Below are 15,597 nucleotides of genomic sequence, written 5' to 3' on the forward strand. Positions count from 1 at the left end.
TGATGTGTGCGAGTCTTCATGATTCCTAGTGGGACTTGTGTTCCCAAATTCCCTGTGTCCCTTTGAAATTATGACTAGAATACTATTTCTTGTATACTATATATACAAGAATATATATAATACTATGTCTAATATACTATTTTAGAGTGCTATTTTTTGTTTTCTTAAAATAGTCATACCTACCTTGCTTCTGAATTTCACACCGAGTGTGTCCCAGGTAACTGTGGGCTAACTATGATAGTGTGAAGAAAGGAAAAGGGATAAACATCAAATCATGAGCGTAAGTTTAACAGTCGTCCCCTAAAGAAAGTGTATGACTGGGCAGACCATTCTGTGATTGCTTCACTTCTTTAGTGCACCACTAGATGGCAATCTTGAGGAAGGATTGGGATTTTTTTAAACTGCAATAATCACCACCTGTAAAAACTTAGCCCTCTCTTGGAATTCCTGTCGTTCTTGCTGCAGATGCAGACATACATCTCTAAGGGGCTTTTCTGAGGGATATCTCACTCAAATGTAAGGCAGCAATACAACAGGGTTAGCATTTTGCAGTGCAAACATAGTTGTATTTGTAAGCTGCCTGTGCATTGTACCATCTAGTTAATTCTTAACTTACAGAAAAGGTGATGGCTTTTCACTTACTTCATTCCTTTTATAATTGAAATCAAAAAGTAGGTAGCACCTCCCTATTTTTTAGTTATTTTCCTACTTGTTACAGGAGGAGCAAAATATTTTTACATTTTGTTGGGTTTCTTTTCCTCTGTATGTGTGTATCATTTTCATTGCTTTGTAAAATGAGGATTTGTACAAAGTTTTATGCAAGTGAGACAAGAGATAGCAATATTTGTATAAGCCCTTTTGTGTGCTCTGCCAAACAAGGTCTCTACGGGAGAGCATAAAGAAGAAAGCAGCTGTTTCACATGTTCCCTCCAGCAACAAGAGGCCACTTCACACTTAGGGCAGCCTTTCTCAGCTCAGACAATACTACTTTGGAATTTCGACTGTTCTCTGCTGCATTTAACCATCACAAGCTACTCTTAATTTCACAGTATGAGCCCTTGGTCAGCCTCCAGGTTTTTAGCCTAACAATCCCATAAGTAATGAGCTCCCTTTGAATGACAGATGCACTGCATTTCTTAGTTGTTTGGCAATATAATGTATTCAGTTTTTCTTCACCTCTGAAATATGTAAATACAAGATGTAGGGCTAAAGTACATACCTGCATCTTTAGGTCAAGCAAGTTAATTTATTTCACTGAGCTATCAGGGGATGTCTAACTCTAGACAGATGCTAAACAGGAAGATGCTAAACAGTGATTTATGAGAGAGGCCTTGGCTTGAGCTTGTGTGCTTGGCGTTGCTCCTAGTACTGAGGGTGGCCATTCTAAAAGGTGAGGAGAAGGCTAAGAATCCCACTGCCTTCCGTAAGGATGAGTCCTTTTGGAAAGGACTCCTGAAAACACTTCATGATATTGAGAAATGGGAGGAAGAGGTTTATCTCCTTGTAGAAGTAGACCTGCAAGAAATGTCATCAGCTCTGATGTATTCTTAGTATGATAAAGATCTTGACTATCTTTAGATCACCCTTGGTGTTAGGAATGTCATTCTGCAGTGCTATCTTGTTTCTCCTATTCATCTCCTATGTTCCTAGGGTTTCTGGAAGCCTCTTTCAAGTTATGTTTCATTGTTGGAGGTCTAATTCCCATGTTGCAGGTTTGGTTTTTTTCTATGCTCAGGGAGTCCTTTTGAGTTACTGTTAGAGTACTCAGTACACCATTTACAGATGATCACAGGTACGAGAAGAGCCATGACTTCAAGGGCCAAGAGTCTGGCTGGTTTATTTTTTATTGTTGCAAAATTTGCAATCAAACTGCTCTCTAAAACAGCTGCCTATACAAAAGAAAATGGACTTGTTCTTTTTCTGTTGTTGTTGATAAAGTGGTGCTGGCTGTAGCAGCCAAGCCAGATGCTGAATGTGTTATCTCATGCCATCTGGCATACCTTGCTTGCTTCCACCATCCAGGAAGGTTGATGCTTGCCAGTGGAGTCTATCCTGATACATCCTCCTGATGATCCCCAGTGGAAAAATCGGGGTTATTCTTGTATTTATTGTATCACCATTTCCTTGTTATTGCAGCATGAATTAAAAAGGAGCAAAACTTCATGTTTGGTATTGTATGCATTTTTTTGTTCTTGTCAGTTTTAGTTTTTTCTTTTTAGAGAAATTTTAATAGAAGTCATCCTTTTGTTTTAAAAACATACCAGGATTGCTGAAGAAGAAACAGCTGTTGTCTGCCCTGTTATTGATGTCATTGACTGGAATACATTTGAGTACTTGGGAAATGCTGGTGAGCCACAGATTGGTGGATTTGATTGGCGGCTGGTCTTCACTTGGCATAGTACCCCTGAAAGAGAACAAAAACGGAGGAAGTCCAAGACTGATGTGATCAGGTTAGTTTTTATCCATCCTATGAAACTGTGAATGTGTTTTTGATTTCACCTGAAAATGCTGGGTGCTGAAAGATATTTGGGAAATTAACATATTACTAAACAGTATGTATTTTGTTTAGTTCCCCATTTTTTTCCAAAGTAGCTCCTGTTTACTGTGCTCCTGGAAAAAATAGTGCTCTAAAAGCTGAAATTCCTATTTCATCTTCCATATGGAACACTTATTGCTAAGTAATATCTTGACTCCTCTAGGCAAACTCTTACAGATGCTTACCAGCACATGGAAAGAGTGTAACTGATTAACTAATACTGGAGGATGTCCTCTGTGCAAAGCACGAGCTCTGTGTTGTAAAAAAAAAAAAAAAAAAGTGTCACGGGCAACGATGAAAAGGAAAAAAAAAGTCACCAACCAGTAAGAAAGTAAAAGTAGTTTTGAAGATTTTTTTCTGTGCTGTAATGATAGTTGTAGTTCACTGTGCTATTTTCAAAGGTGAACCATTTTGCCAGTTCTTTACTGGGGTTAAACAATACAGCTCTATCCACCATGGTTTCCATGAAGGGCTAACTCTCAGAGATCAGGCCAATGTCTTCATAATAGGTTTTAGTTTTGTTTTATTTTAAGACAGGATGCCATCAATTGGTATTATTTGTCACTCAACATTGTGTTTTTAGGAGAGGTAAGGGAATAGAACAAACAAAGCATCTGGAAAATGGGAATGGTAGGCATTCCCTGATAGCTGAGGAACTGCTGTGTTCAACCTAGCCCTATCTGCTCTGAAAGTTGCTGTATTTCAGCAGTTTATTAACCTGTTTGGCATTTTTAATACAGTCATTTTTTAATACTTTTTTGTCTGTTATAGAATAGACAACAAAGAATACAGAATTTTAAATTTTTCTCAGTCTTTTGTAAGTTGCTTATCATTATAAAAATACCCAATGTTTCACAAATATTAATGAACTTATCCTCAACTGAATGAACCTTTTTTTAAACGGGAAAAGTTAGGTAGTAATTGAGTCTTTCACAGCATGTTTTAGTCCTCCTTAAAAAAATCCAAACACAGTAAATGTTTTTAAAACATTTAGTTCAAATATGATGCCTTTTTTTTCTTCATGATAAGAAGAATTGTGTTTGACATGCCAAGAGGAAAATGATGAGGGATAAAGTTTCATGGTAGCCTGAGGACTGTGAGCTGGACAAGTGTCTGGAGAAAGCAGTAGTGCTGTGTGTGGTGTCACCTACAGCTCGGTTTGGAAAGATGAGATCTGTGGGGAGACAGAAGGACTTGACTGGCTATGGAGTTTATTTTTCCTTCTGTCTTGTCTCATCTCATTTCATTCTTTGAAACAACATATGACAGTGTGAGACAGTGTTGCTTCAAAAAGATAGCTGGTAAAAATTAATTTTGACAGATTAAGAGTAATTGATCATGCATCTCACTTTTGTTAATATTTACCTCAGCAGCAATTTAGGAAAATTCAGATGATGTCAGCTGAACTTAATTCTAATCAGCATTACATACTTGACACTTTAGAGTCATCCTAAGACTGTAAACAATGAGGAACAATATTGAACAAATACACATTTATGTATATGTGCACACTCTACCCTACTGGGAGTACATCCCTTTAGTGTGCTGTCACTCCGGGCCTTGGGGTCTTCAATGAAGACCCAGTCATGACTCCTGATTTTTTTTTTTCCACCAAACTTAGTAAAAAATTTAAGAACATAGAGATGGGTAGATTTTCTCAGAAAGAAAGCAAATCTCTTTAGGGGATATATTTACTTAATAATTAAAGTCAGAGAGTTTTTTTCAATTGATATTAGTGGGATCAAGAATGTTGTTTTTAATTACTAAAGCACAAGTATTTTTAATTATTGCTTAAGTAAAATAGGTAAGGATACAGCACTTAAAATTTCAGAGCCACCTAATACAGTTCTGCCACAAAGAAGCTGATGTTCTCTTATGTGAAGAGGCTCTTCATTTACACACTAAGACACTGCAATTGGAAAAAAATATTTTAACATAATATTTTTACATTCTGGTGCTTGTTTCAGGTACATTTTTATATTGCAAAATTAAATTCGAATGGCCTCACAATAATTGATAAATTTCTGACTGTTACTTTGTATCCAGAAAAGGTTGAAAAAATATGAAATAAAAATATATTGTATTTTTTTGTCTGTTGCATTGGTTTAATATTTTTTCTTTTTATTCAGTTCAGAGTTACTATTCTCTTTTATAGGTCTCCAACCATGGCAGGTGGATTATTTTCTGTGAGCAAGAAGTATTTTGATTATCTTGGTTCCTATGACACAGGAATGGAAGTCTGGGGAGGAGAAAACCTTGAATTCTCATTTAGGGTAGGTATCTTAATTGAAAGTTTCTTTTCCTCAGAATACAACAAGTTCCTATTTCTTTCTTCATGCCCTTTTACTTAATGAGGTAGCTGTAATGTGAGCAATGCTAAGAAGTATTTTGGTAGGTGTTTATATAAATCTTGTTCTTGCACTTCAGGATAGCTGTACTTTTCTTCCGAATAGCCATTTAAAAGCAATTTTTAAAAACATATCTTTATTTTGAGCTCTTGTATAAAATGTAAAAAGGGGTGTGATATTAGTGGGTGAAGTTTACATCCTGCAGCTTGAAGGAGGTCATTGGGAAGAAGATTTGTTGTGTTTTGATGTGACTCACAGTTCTCAGAGCTGTGGTTGATGGAGTGAGCAGATCCCAGTGGGGCAGGAGAAGGCAGCCCCATACTAATTTTAAGGCTTTATTCTGTTTCACCTGAGAACAAGTCTGTACAAAGGTTATAAAAGATGGGAGGGAAGATCTCCATTAATGGTAGAGTTGGACCCCACAGGAGGCGTGACCAAGTGCTTGGCTGTGAGTCAGCTGTAGTGAAAAGGACTTACAGCAGGAAAAGGGAGGAGACACAGGACAGTCCAGACTGATCAGCAAAGTAGTGTTCTCCTCTGCTCTGCTGGTACCAGTGCTGCATCTGATTCCCACTGAGCAGTGGCTGCCTATGGTTTGCCCCAAATCACACTTAGCTCATGGAAGCCATCCAGTGGTGGCGTTAAGAGAGATACTGCAGGGCTGCTTTTGGCTTTCAGGGAGTTCACAATTTACTATCCTGGATTACCCTTGTCTGTTCTGCTGCCCATCATCTGTTATTTTTAATGGTCATGTTTGCATTTCCGTGAGTCATTGACTTGTACAGGAGGATTTTTGGTCTTTTTACCAGGTGACAACAGATTTCAAGGTTAAACAGCATTTTAATATTATAAAACCACTTTCTTGAGAAAGGAGACATCAGCAGTCTGTCTCTCTGGATATCTGTGTGTTAACCAGAGAAGCATGGAATCTTCCTGGCTGCTGTTCCGATCTCCTGCTGCCTGCAGTGCAGAAATCGTAGAAAAGAGGGTATAAAAAGAAGAAACAAAAATTATTAGTAATGATAACAAGCATAGGCCTAGAGTTGATATGGTTTCTTTCTGGAGAGGGATTTCTCAGCTGGAAGTGCTGTTTGGTCTGAGTTCATGACCACTTCCTTTTTCACTTAGGGAACAGTTTCTGGCACAGAAGCCCAAACACAGCCTACTCAATAGCCTTGGTCTAGTTCAGCAGCCTCCACCTGAAGTGCAAAGCAGTTGACCCATCTCCATCAGCCCTGTGACCCTCTGAAGCAGGAGTCTCCAGTTCTTGTGTGTCCAGAATGCCAACTCCTTGAAGAAGACTTAACATGGCACACTTGTTATGCAGTTCTTGGCTTTCTGCTCTTTGTGTCTTGCTTTTGGGGAGACCACAGTTGGCAGACCCCTTCCTTTTGACCTGGAGTGCCCCAGTACCAGTTGCTGCTTTAGACCCAACTTTCCGTTGCCATTGATCTCTATGAAACTCTGGCAGCCGGTCTCATTTTTTATGTCACTGGTTCCCCTGAACCAGGACTCTGTGGGGTGCAGCAGCCTGTGTAAGCAGTGCCTTTACTCCTTCAGCATGCAGGACTCTGCTCTCCTTATAGGACAGAGGTGGCCCAGCACACAGGAGAAGCACGAAGGGAGCAGCAGAGTCCCCAGGAGAGAGTGCACAAACTCTCTGCAATGGGCTAAGCCATCATGTTAGGTGCAGGTGGATCAAGCAGCTCCTGGGAGACAACTGAATTAACAGGCTAAGCAATGGCCACTGAATATGCCTGGCCATGCCAATCTTCCTAGTGCAGATTGCCAGTAGCATCTGGGCATTTGTACACAACATGCTTTGCTCTGTTTGATTTGGAGCCCTTGTACTTGTGCCTGTGTGGTGAGGATTTTTGTGGAACAGAGCAGAGTGCTACGATGTTGTTTAACTGTGTTCTTTTGGCTGCCCACAGTGTTCCAAGAGGTCGGAAGGGATAAATCATTTGTTAGTGTTGTTGTCCTTGTGTTTTCTAGATCTGTCAGACCTGAAAATTAGGAGCAGAACTACTCAAAACCACTATAAATTAATTTATTGTTGTTCTCCTCTCTGAAAACACCACTCTCTCCCAATGAAACGACTTGTTCTCAAGCCTCCTCTTTCTTACACTTCGATTATTCTGAGCTGAAGAAATTCTCTGTGGTTTTGAGAGGTGCAACAAGGACAAATCTTTCGCTAAAAGCATGATGACTAAGAGAAATGGAGGCTACGTGCTGAATGCAGAATTGAGTCAATGTACCTTGATTTTGGATTGCTTAATGCTATTTGGCTGGGTAAAATTTCACTTCATGGGCATAATGGGCATTGAAACTCTTCTTTCTGAGATATTCAAAACATGCTCTTTCATCTTCTCCCTCTTGTACTCAGAGCAAAGGGAATCTGGTTGCAGCTTCTCTTCCCTCTCTGCTCTTGGTCCTGCAAGTGGCACTGCAATGCCAATTTGTTTCTGGCAAATGCTTAATATATCTGTGGTCTGCCCTTCAGCGTACTGTTTGCAAAAAGCCCTTTCTTCTCAGAAATGTTGCTGCCCATGAGCCTGGATGATACAACTCAGAACACTTGGGGTTTTCACTTTTCCAGTATTTTTGTGTTGTTTCTTTTTGTCTGGATCTGGAACTCTGTCTTGTGTTAAGAGCAGCCAGGTGGGTCCATGTGTCTGGGGTGCCTCTCCACCTACACGGTTTTCAGAAGATTGTACATGAGCACCACACTGGGAGCTTAGCCACAAGTCATCAAGAAAAAATTGTAGCAGAGAGAGCAGCAGAAAAGTAGTGTTTTCTGCATTTTGCTCTTTTTTAGGATGTAGCATTCTTTTTATGTTTATAATTTCTTCCAGATAGTCTTAAAATGTTAGAATGAGCTGGTAGAGCTTTTATTCTTTAGCATTCATTGACCCAGCACAAGGTCAATTGTCCGGAGACCCTGGCAGGGATGGTGATCCCAAGGTGATATTCTGAACATTTTCTGTAGGTTTTCATAATGCCACCATCTGTCTCTGAAAACAAAAGAAAATATGCCGATAGTCTGCATGCATCAAGTTGAAAGTGAAAGTAAAAAAAGGAATGTCACCTTGTTTTCTTATTGAAGTGAAGGAAAAAATGTGTGCTTTTATAATGAGAGCTGTGAGTTATCCAGACCTAGTAAAGAAACAGATCTGCATGTATGTGAGCTTGCAAAATATTAATGAAACCTTATGTGCTTTTCTGTTACAGAAGGTTGAACTAGTTTTATGGAGAATCTTTTGCAGAGCCACTTATTTAGCATTTAGTAATCAACTTTAGTTTCTCTATTAAATTCCTCGCTTTATTTTATGTCTCTTCATTTGTAGCTGATTTTATATAGAGGTCATGTTTTTTTTCCATTAAAATGAAAGTGAATAAACCTTTTGAGGAATTGTTTAGCTGAAGTATATTCAATTTTCTTTTGTAATAGGAAGACAAGATAATTTTTGTACTGTTTGTATGAAATACTTAGAATTTAATGAGCATTGCTTAGCAACTGCAGTTATTTTTTAGAGAGCTTTAATTATTAAAAATTCAGCTGTTATGGAATTCTCTTTTTGTCGTCAATTTAACAGAGGTATGGTCAGTTTGTTTCATTCCTTTGGAATCAGACTTCATCATGGAGGAGCTGAAGCATGTGCTTCCTTCCTAACTACATTTTTATTTCAGTAGTCTTTATCATCTGTCCCTAATATCTTATTTAAAAGTAGATTGATCTAAACAGCAAAGATGAATTAAAAATTCTTATGTGGAATATAACATTGGAAATTGTTAAACTATTAAACTTATGGCTCTTAATATTTGCTGACAAATCTTGAATGGCAAGTTGCAGTTTTAAAAAATAATCTTGAACATAGAAGTAATAATTATGAAAAGAATTGTTCTGAAACAGATCTCAAAAAAGGAGGTCATAAAGTGAAAGTGAATAGTTGGTTTCATAGCAGCTTTCAAAATGGAAGTAGAGTAACTTATCTAAGAAAATATGCAAACTGTTTAAAAGTTCAGTACAGAATTCTAGATGTCTTGTATAATTCTTTTAATCATCTTAGTTCAAACGACAAATATACTGCTTCCCTGAAAAGCAGCAAAAAATAGGAGAGAAATCTCATATGAAAAACAAGAAATGAAAATTTTAAATCCAGGAAGTAACAATTATCCAGTACTCCTATAGTTGAATAATGAATTACCTATATCTTTAGGGAAACTCTCTGTTTTAAAAATAAGCATATGTATTAGAGTGTTTACACTTTGGTAATTAAACACAGTATTGTGCCACGCATAAAGTCTGATGTTGTTATCCTAAACCAAATCAATGGAGATGACACAGATTAATATCCAAATTTAGAAATTTAGGAGAAATTCCAAGTAACTTAAAAAAAAAACCAAACCTAAAAGTTTGCTGTCTAAAACCAAGTCCTATCTTGTGTGAGCTGAAAGCCTTTATCTTTTTAGATCTCTAAAACTCCCAGAGAGAGAGGTGGGAAAAGTCCCACTACTGATCTTTTGACAGTGTTAGCAGCAAAGCTTTTATTTACTGCCTCATATCTTTTACTCCTGCCGTGTTCATTGGAATAACATGTAATTAAAAATGTATGTCTTATCCAAGAAGGTTGTCAGGGAGCAAGCCTCTGCCCCATAAGCCTATCCCAACTAATTTCCTTTGTCCTCCATTTACAAAGGAATGATGAGCTGCCACTAATGCATGGTTCAAGACATGACGAGAATTCTAAATCTTTTATGGAAAGTCTATCAGAGCCATTGGTGACAGCCTGAAGTTAGTTTAAGTACAGCAACATATCCCACCTTCCTCCCATCTGACTAAATTTCAGAAACCTTATTTCAGACATCCTTCAGAAACAGGGGATCTGCCATGCTGTGGTCACACACAATATTGAATAGGAAATACCTAGCTGTGCTTTCCTTTCAAGTAATCAAACTTGAGACCAGAATGGGTGATGGGAAAGTGGCTGTGTAGGTGAACTGCCAAAAGTCCTTGGTTTTCAAAGGAGAAGAATGTAATTACAAAAATGTGTATACAGAGTGCTGAGGCTAATGGATCCGCTTGATGGTTGTTTCTGGACTTTATCTCATGGGCTGTACATTTCCTGACCTGGGGAATCAGAGAGGCAGGAGCATGAGCACAAGGGCGGAGTGATGCTTTGCAGGGTTTTGCCAATTCCACATTCAGGTGCAAATACTTCCTTGGCATCAAGCAGGAATATTGGTTTAGATAGGGGTGGCTGTTTCATTGTTGTTGGTTGAACCACCGTAAGTTATAGAATACTTTGCTTTTTCTTTTCATGTGTTGGGTCTAGTGTACCTTTCCCAGCTTTCCAATGAAAAGGTTAGTGGGATTTCATCACCAGGCATCTATGCCTCCCATCCAGATTGGTGAATGTATAAATGGGAATACAACTGACTGTTCTTTCATGATATAACAAGCTTACCTGTATTGTCAAGTCGTCTTTCCAATAGAATATATAGATGATATATATCTATAGATTTCTTGTAAGAATTAGTTATCAGGTACTGGTTTCTTTCTGAGATAGCTATTTATATGGTTAATTTGGAAAAGAAACATGCTTCTTTTTTCCATTTCTTTTTTTTTTTTTTTTTTTTTTTTTTTTTAACCAATGCCTGCATAACTTATATTGTAGACCACATCTTATCATGAGAAAATAAAACTAAGAAGGAATAGGAGTTAGCTCTCCAGATAAAACCAGAAATGTGGTTATCTCCTTGTGAACTCAGAGCAAATTACTAAGAGCAACAAGGATGTAATTTTATCCAGTTTAGTCATCAAATGAGACACAAAATTATTGTGTGTGTTGCTTTTGGTATGGTGTGGTATTCTTGAGATGGTGTTATTCTTACTTAGGCTTATTGTTACTATATCCTTGTGCTTGCAAAAGACTCAAATTAATGATACACACGGTGTCAATTCTTTGCTCAGATATGGCAGTGTGGAGGAAGTCTTGAGATCCATCCTTGCTCCCATGTAGGTCACGTTTTCCCCAAACAAGCTCCATACTCACGGGCCAAAGCTTTGGCAAACAGCGTGCGTGCGGCTGAGGTGTGGATGGATGAATATAAACAACTTTATTACCACCGAAACCCACACGCTCGCCTGGTGAGTTCAACTCCATTGTTCCTGGAATTTCAGTAGAATTTATGTTCAGCCTACTAACTATTGACTAAGCTAATATTTAACATGAAATGCTTTTAATGTTTATTTCTTATTCCTTCTGAAGCTTTCACCCAGGCATAGAATAAGTGTACAATTTTCAATTCCTTGAAAAAAATTAAAAATTCTGTATGAGTACAAGGTAGCCCAATCTATGTCAATATTGAATGGATAAATGAAAGAATAGTGGGAAGTGGTATCATCCAAGCAAGGAGGAGTTGTTTAGCCCAAATTGTGCACTTCTGTGAAATGACACAAGACTCCTGATACAGGAGTGTCAATAAGACAGTTTATGTTTATAATAACATGAATTTTGCATTAAGGAATGCAAATCAACAAGTTTCAGTGGACAGTAGACCTTCAGGTAAACAGCATGATAATAATATTTAGCAAAATTACCTGTCTTGTGACAATTGTAGAACTTTGGACTGATGTAAAACAAAAGAGATTTTTCTCTTTGATTTACTGCTGCACTATGTTTAGTTAAAAAAATAATTAAAAAAAAAAACCCAATGGAAGCTAAAATCAATATTGAAAAGATTAAATTAATGAAAAAACTGTCCTGGGAACTCAGATGAAAATGTTCCTAATAAAATGTTTCAAGTATCAGTTCTGTGGGTTTTGGAGGTTCTTTTAAGTTAATGTTTTTATTTTCTTTGAAATGAAATCAGAAGATCATTGATTGCAGAATTTTTCAGGAGATTATTACTGTGAAAATTGATTATGTGAAAACTGTAAAGCCATGTGCAAATTCATAACTTGGACAGATTTATTGTGAAGTGCCTGAAGGCTGGAAAACAGTAACACTGAAATGTCCTCACAGTGTCTAGAAATGAATTAAATGAACTTCTGTCACGAGATACGAAATTCAGGCCTCAGAGTAATCATTGTCTGCTGTTGCTTGCTTCTGGAGGTGCCTGATCTCCCCAGCATGATCTCTTCGCATGAAAAGTTTTCTAAACACTCCCTTCCTGGTTTTGTGCCTGGGATGGGCATCTGCCTCCGACTGCACTGGATCAGACCTGAGGCACCTGTGGGACACAGGGAGCCCCGCACTCATCTGAATGGCCAACCCCAATAGACACAGCAGGGAAAAACTGCTCTTGAGAACATTATGCTTTTAAAAGATATGCTGGAGAAGATGAATTAGATGAATTTGGTTAGCTTTCATCTTGTGTTTGTTTGGATTAAATTGGGTAATTAGGTTATTATAGTCCACACATTTGTAATAATTGGCTTACTTTAACATCATAAAAGCCATTTAGGTTTTATTATCAGAGTCTGATTTGGAGAGAAATATGGGTTTCCCCCATAGGCAATGCCAGGCTGATTTCGGCTTGTGATACACAGAAAGTGCAATAAATACTGACAATTTTTCTTGTAAAGTGCTGGGCATCTTATGTCTGTAATGACAGAGCTTTAACTTTAAAGGCTATTTGTGTGTTAGTACTGGAAGTTTCATGTATTGGCTTATTGTAACACAGTGGATATAAGCTGAAACTCATGCTGGTTATTTTTCCCCATATCAAAGCTGCTGCCAATGAACTTTGGTTTCCATAATACTCTGTGCATCACTTGTTGCAGTAGTTGAGTTCAGACCTTTTTACTTCATCAAACCCAAATATTCAGTTCCAGAGCATAACAGGAAAATGATTGATGCTATGGCTGCAAAAATTGGTTCCATGAAGTTTCACTTCAAGATTAATGTTCAGACCTCAGAGCTAATATGCCATGCTGTTTGTTTATTCAAACAGGCATCTCTGCCTCTGCTTTACATCTGCTTTGTGTTTTCAGTGGTATTTCCACAGCTTTGAGAAATGCAAATACATTTGTGGTTTGATGAAAGAGTGTGTCAAGTGACCTGTAAAAATCTGGGGGCTGCAAACACTATCTCATGCCTGACTATCTGAAGTCCCTAGTCAATATAAAGATAGGTTTTTGAAGACAGACATAAAAAGATGTGAACTCTGCTCCAATCCATAGACAGGGAAAAGTCTGCAATGAAGGCTTTTCTCTGGAGGTTTAAGATTTCATACTCTCCACCCCCCAAAATGATGAAGTTCAAAGGATGCAGTAGCCGATTTTAGAAATTTCATCACTTAAGTGTAAAACTGTACAGGTAATTTGCAAATGGATAGTGGTACAATTTTAAATCCTCAAGATTCATTCACTGCTTTGGAGATTTTAAATTATCTATCTAAAGGAAGTTTTATTTTCCAATACGCCTTCTCAGTCTCCAGGAATCTGTATTCAAGGGCTTCCTCACTTGCAGATTCAGGGAGTTTTCTCAGACAAACTGTCTTCTAGAATATTTTAAAGTTTTACTTGCACAGTTCCAATTCTTTTTTGTCAACATTTAACAAATGTAAGGATAATGAAATCAAATCCAGCACCCAAACATGGTGATTTTTCCTGGCTAGAAGTCCTACTCATCACTGTAGCATACGGTTCCTAATAATGTATACAGTTAATTTAAAAGAGAGCATCTGTTCTGGATTTTTTAAATTTTTTTTTCTTTTTTTTCTTTTTTCTTTTCTTCTTTCTTTTTTTCTTTTTTTTTCTTTTTTTTTCCTCCAGGAACCATATGGAGATGTGACAGAAAGGAGACTTCTACGAGAGAAACTGAAATGTAAGGACTTTAAATGGTTTTTGGAGAATGTGTATCCAGAACTTCACGTACCCGAGGACAGACCAGGCTTCTTCGGAATGGTACGTGGCTGCTGAGAAGGGGACCTACTTGCAGTTCTCTGAGCTCTCCTCCTAAGTCTGTGTGAAGGTGTTTTTGTGCCTAAATTGGTTTGGGATTTTGGTAGAATTCAGTTAAAATTGGTATGCTTTAAAATGTGGTTCCTGTCAGAATCTTTATTTAAAGGAATGCTGTTTATGAAGGAGTTCTGTGACAGAGTAGGAGAGCAGGTAATGTTGTCATTAATTAGTCCTTCTAAATGACATCTCAGGACTGTTAAAGGCAGCAAAGGACAAGGTTTTAATGTTTCATAACAAAAAAGAGAACAGTAAAGTGTTTTATTTTACTTGTTGACTTGAAAAGAAAGAGTGTGCTTTGAAACATATGTTTGTACATTTTATCTGATGAAAACGATGATGCTCTGGTGATGGGAAAGAGAGCTGGTGCTAAGTGCTTCCAGATCATAGGGGATTCTGTATATTAAACCAACATGTTAATTTTTAATCTGGAGGTCACTTTAGACCAGCAAGGACACAGGCAATGAGTTCAATATCAGAATCCTCTTCTCTTTTAAGAGTTGACAGCTCTATGCTTTTTGCAGCTTACAAATAAATATAAACTATAGCTCCATGTGTATCACATTACTGTAATCTCATCTGGAAGGGATAAAGGCAGAGATGATGCAGCAGATACCTGTTTCCTCTGAAAAATCACCACATACCTGCTGCGTTTTAGGAACACAAAACTGCACCTTTCCACCAGGCAAAGATGTATCAAATACCTTCCTGATTACCAAATGCCACATTGACTTAAAAGTACTTTTGCTGGTAACTCGATCGCTCTGCAGATCCAGCTAAGCTGCATTCCCACACTGCTGCATCACATCCAGCCCTTGTCTGGCTGCCATCTGCCCTTCACTTACTCGGCCTCTGCTGAATCTCCTTCAGGAAAGGGAAAAAAAAATTGATCTCTGTGGACATGCAAAATATTCTGCCCTAATAGCTTCGTAAGTTGTTGAATGAAAAAGATCCTAATGTGGAAATGCTGTGATTTCCCCTGGGGAGCTGTATTTCCCCTGAGGAGCTGTGGGAGTTCCCACAGGGAGGGCAGCAGTTGTCAGAAAAGCCCTTAGGAGCCTCTGGAAGAATTGCCACACTCCTCCATTTGTCTTGGAGCTTGCAGGAGAGGTGATATCTCTGTATGATCACTGGCGTGAAAGGTATTACCCACCATTATTCAGTACCTTGAACAAACCCTGGTACAATATTGGTTCAATTTTTGCTCTTTTGTGCTGTCTTGCTGCTGACAAGGTCTGAGACAGTTGAAGTAGTAAGGTATTATAAGACTTACCTTCCAGGAGCATTTCAGGAATTTTATTCTTCCCTCCACCTCCATCCTTCTCTCTCCAAAAGGAAAGGTTAGACTGGTGCCAGTGATAGCACCTCAGCCTACTGGGAAAGAGAAGGGATTTGTGCAGTTTCTTTTATGATTTAATTGTCATCCTCAGGCAAGGGGTTGACAGTACCTAGAAATAATTACTCTTGTTCAGAGCTGCTTGAGGTATCTAGAGTGTAATTTAGGTGTGCTCTATATATTTCTCTAAAAACAATTCATAAGCGCTGTCATCTAGTTGTGAGCATAATGAGAATATACCAATTTTTAGGGGGGAGGAAGAATTTAAAATGTGATGGAAATATGGTTGTACTCTGAGAAATTGAGAGTGTAGAAACGACACCTACTGATTCAGCTGATTTGTGGATATCGAGTCCCATCTGCTAGCTTCAATGAATCACTGATGGTGTTCTTTGCTCCCGCCTTAGCT

At 38.1% G+C, this 15,597-nt stretch overlaps 1 protein-coding gene across 1 annotated transcript in view; it reads left to right on the top strand.

The window, feature by feature from the left end:
• Positions 1-15,597, top strand: part of GALNT12 (polypeptide N-acetylgalactosaminyltransferase 12) — a gene marked incomplete at its 5' end in the record, with an annotated part of 46,487 nt that overhangs the window by 15,882 nt on the left and 15,008 nt on the right. The window contains 4 exons of the mRNA XM_083884209.1: positions 2,265-2,450; positions 4,692-4,809; positions 10,859-11,035; positions 13,667-13,798. Coding sequence (XP_083740335.1) covers positions 2,265-2,450; positions 4,692-4,809; positions 10,859-11,035; positions 13,667-13,798 — 613 coding nt within the window. The remainder of the gene's footprint in view (positions 1-2,264; positions 2,451-4,691; positions 4,810-10,858; positions 11,036-13,666; positions 13,799-15,597) is intronic.

This window comes from Zosterops lateralis, assembly GCF_965231275.1.
Source record: "Zosterops lateralis genome assembly, chromosome: 1".
Taxonomy (NCBI): domain Eukaryota; kingdom Metazoa; phylum Chordata; class Aves; order Passeriformes; family Zosteropidae; genus Zosterops; species Zosterops lateralis.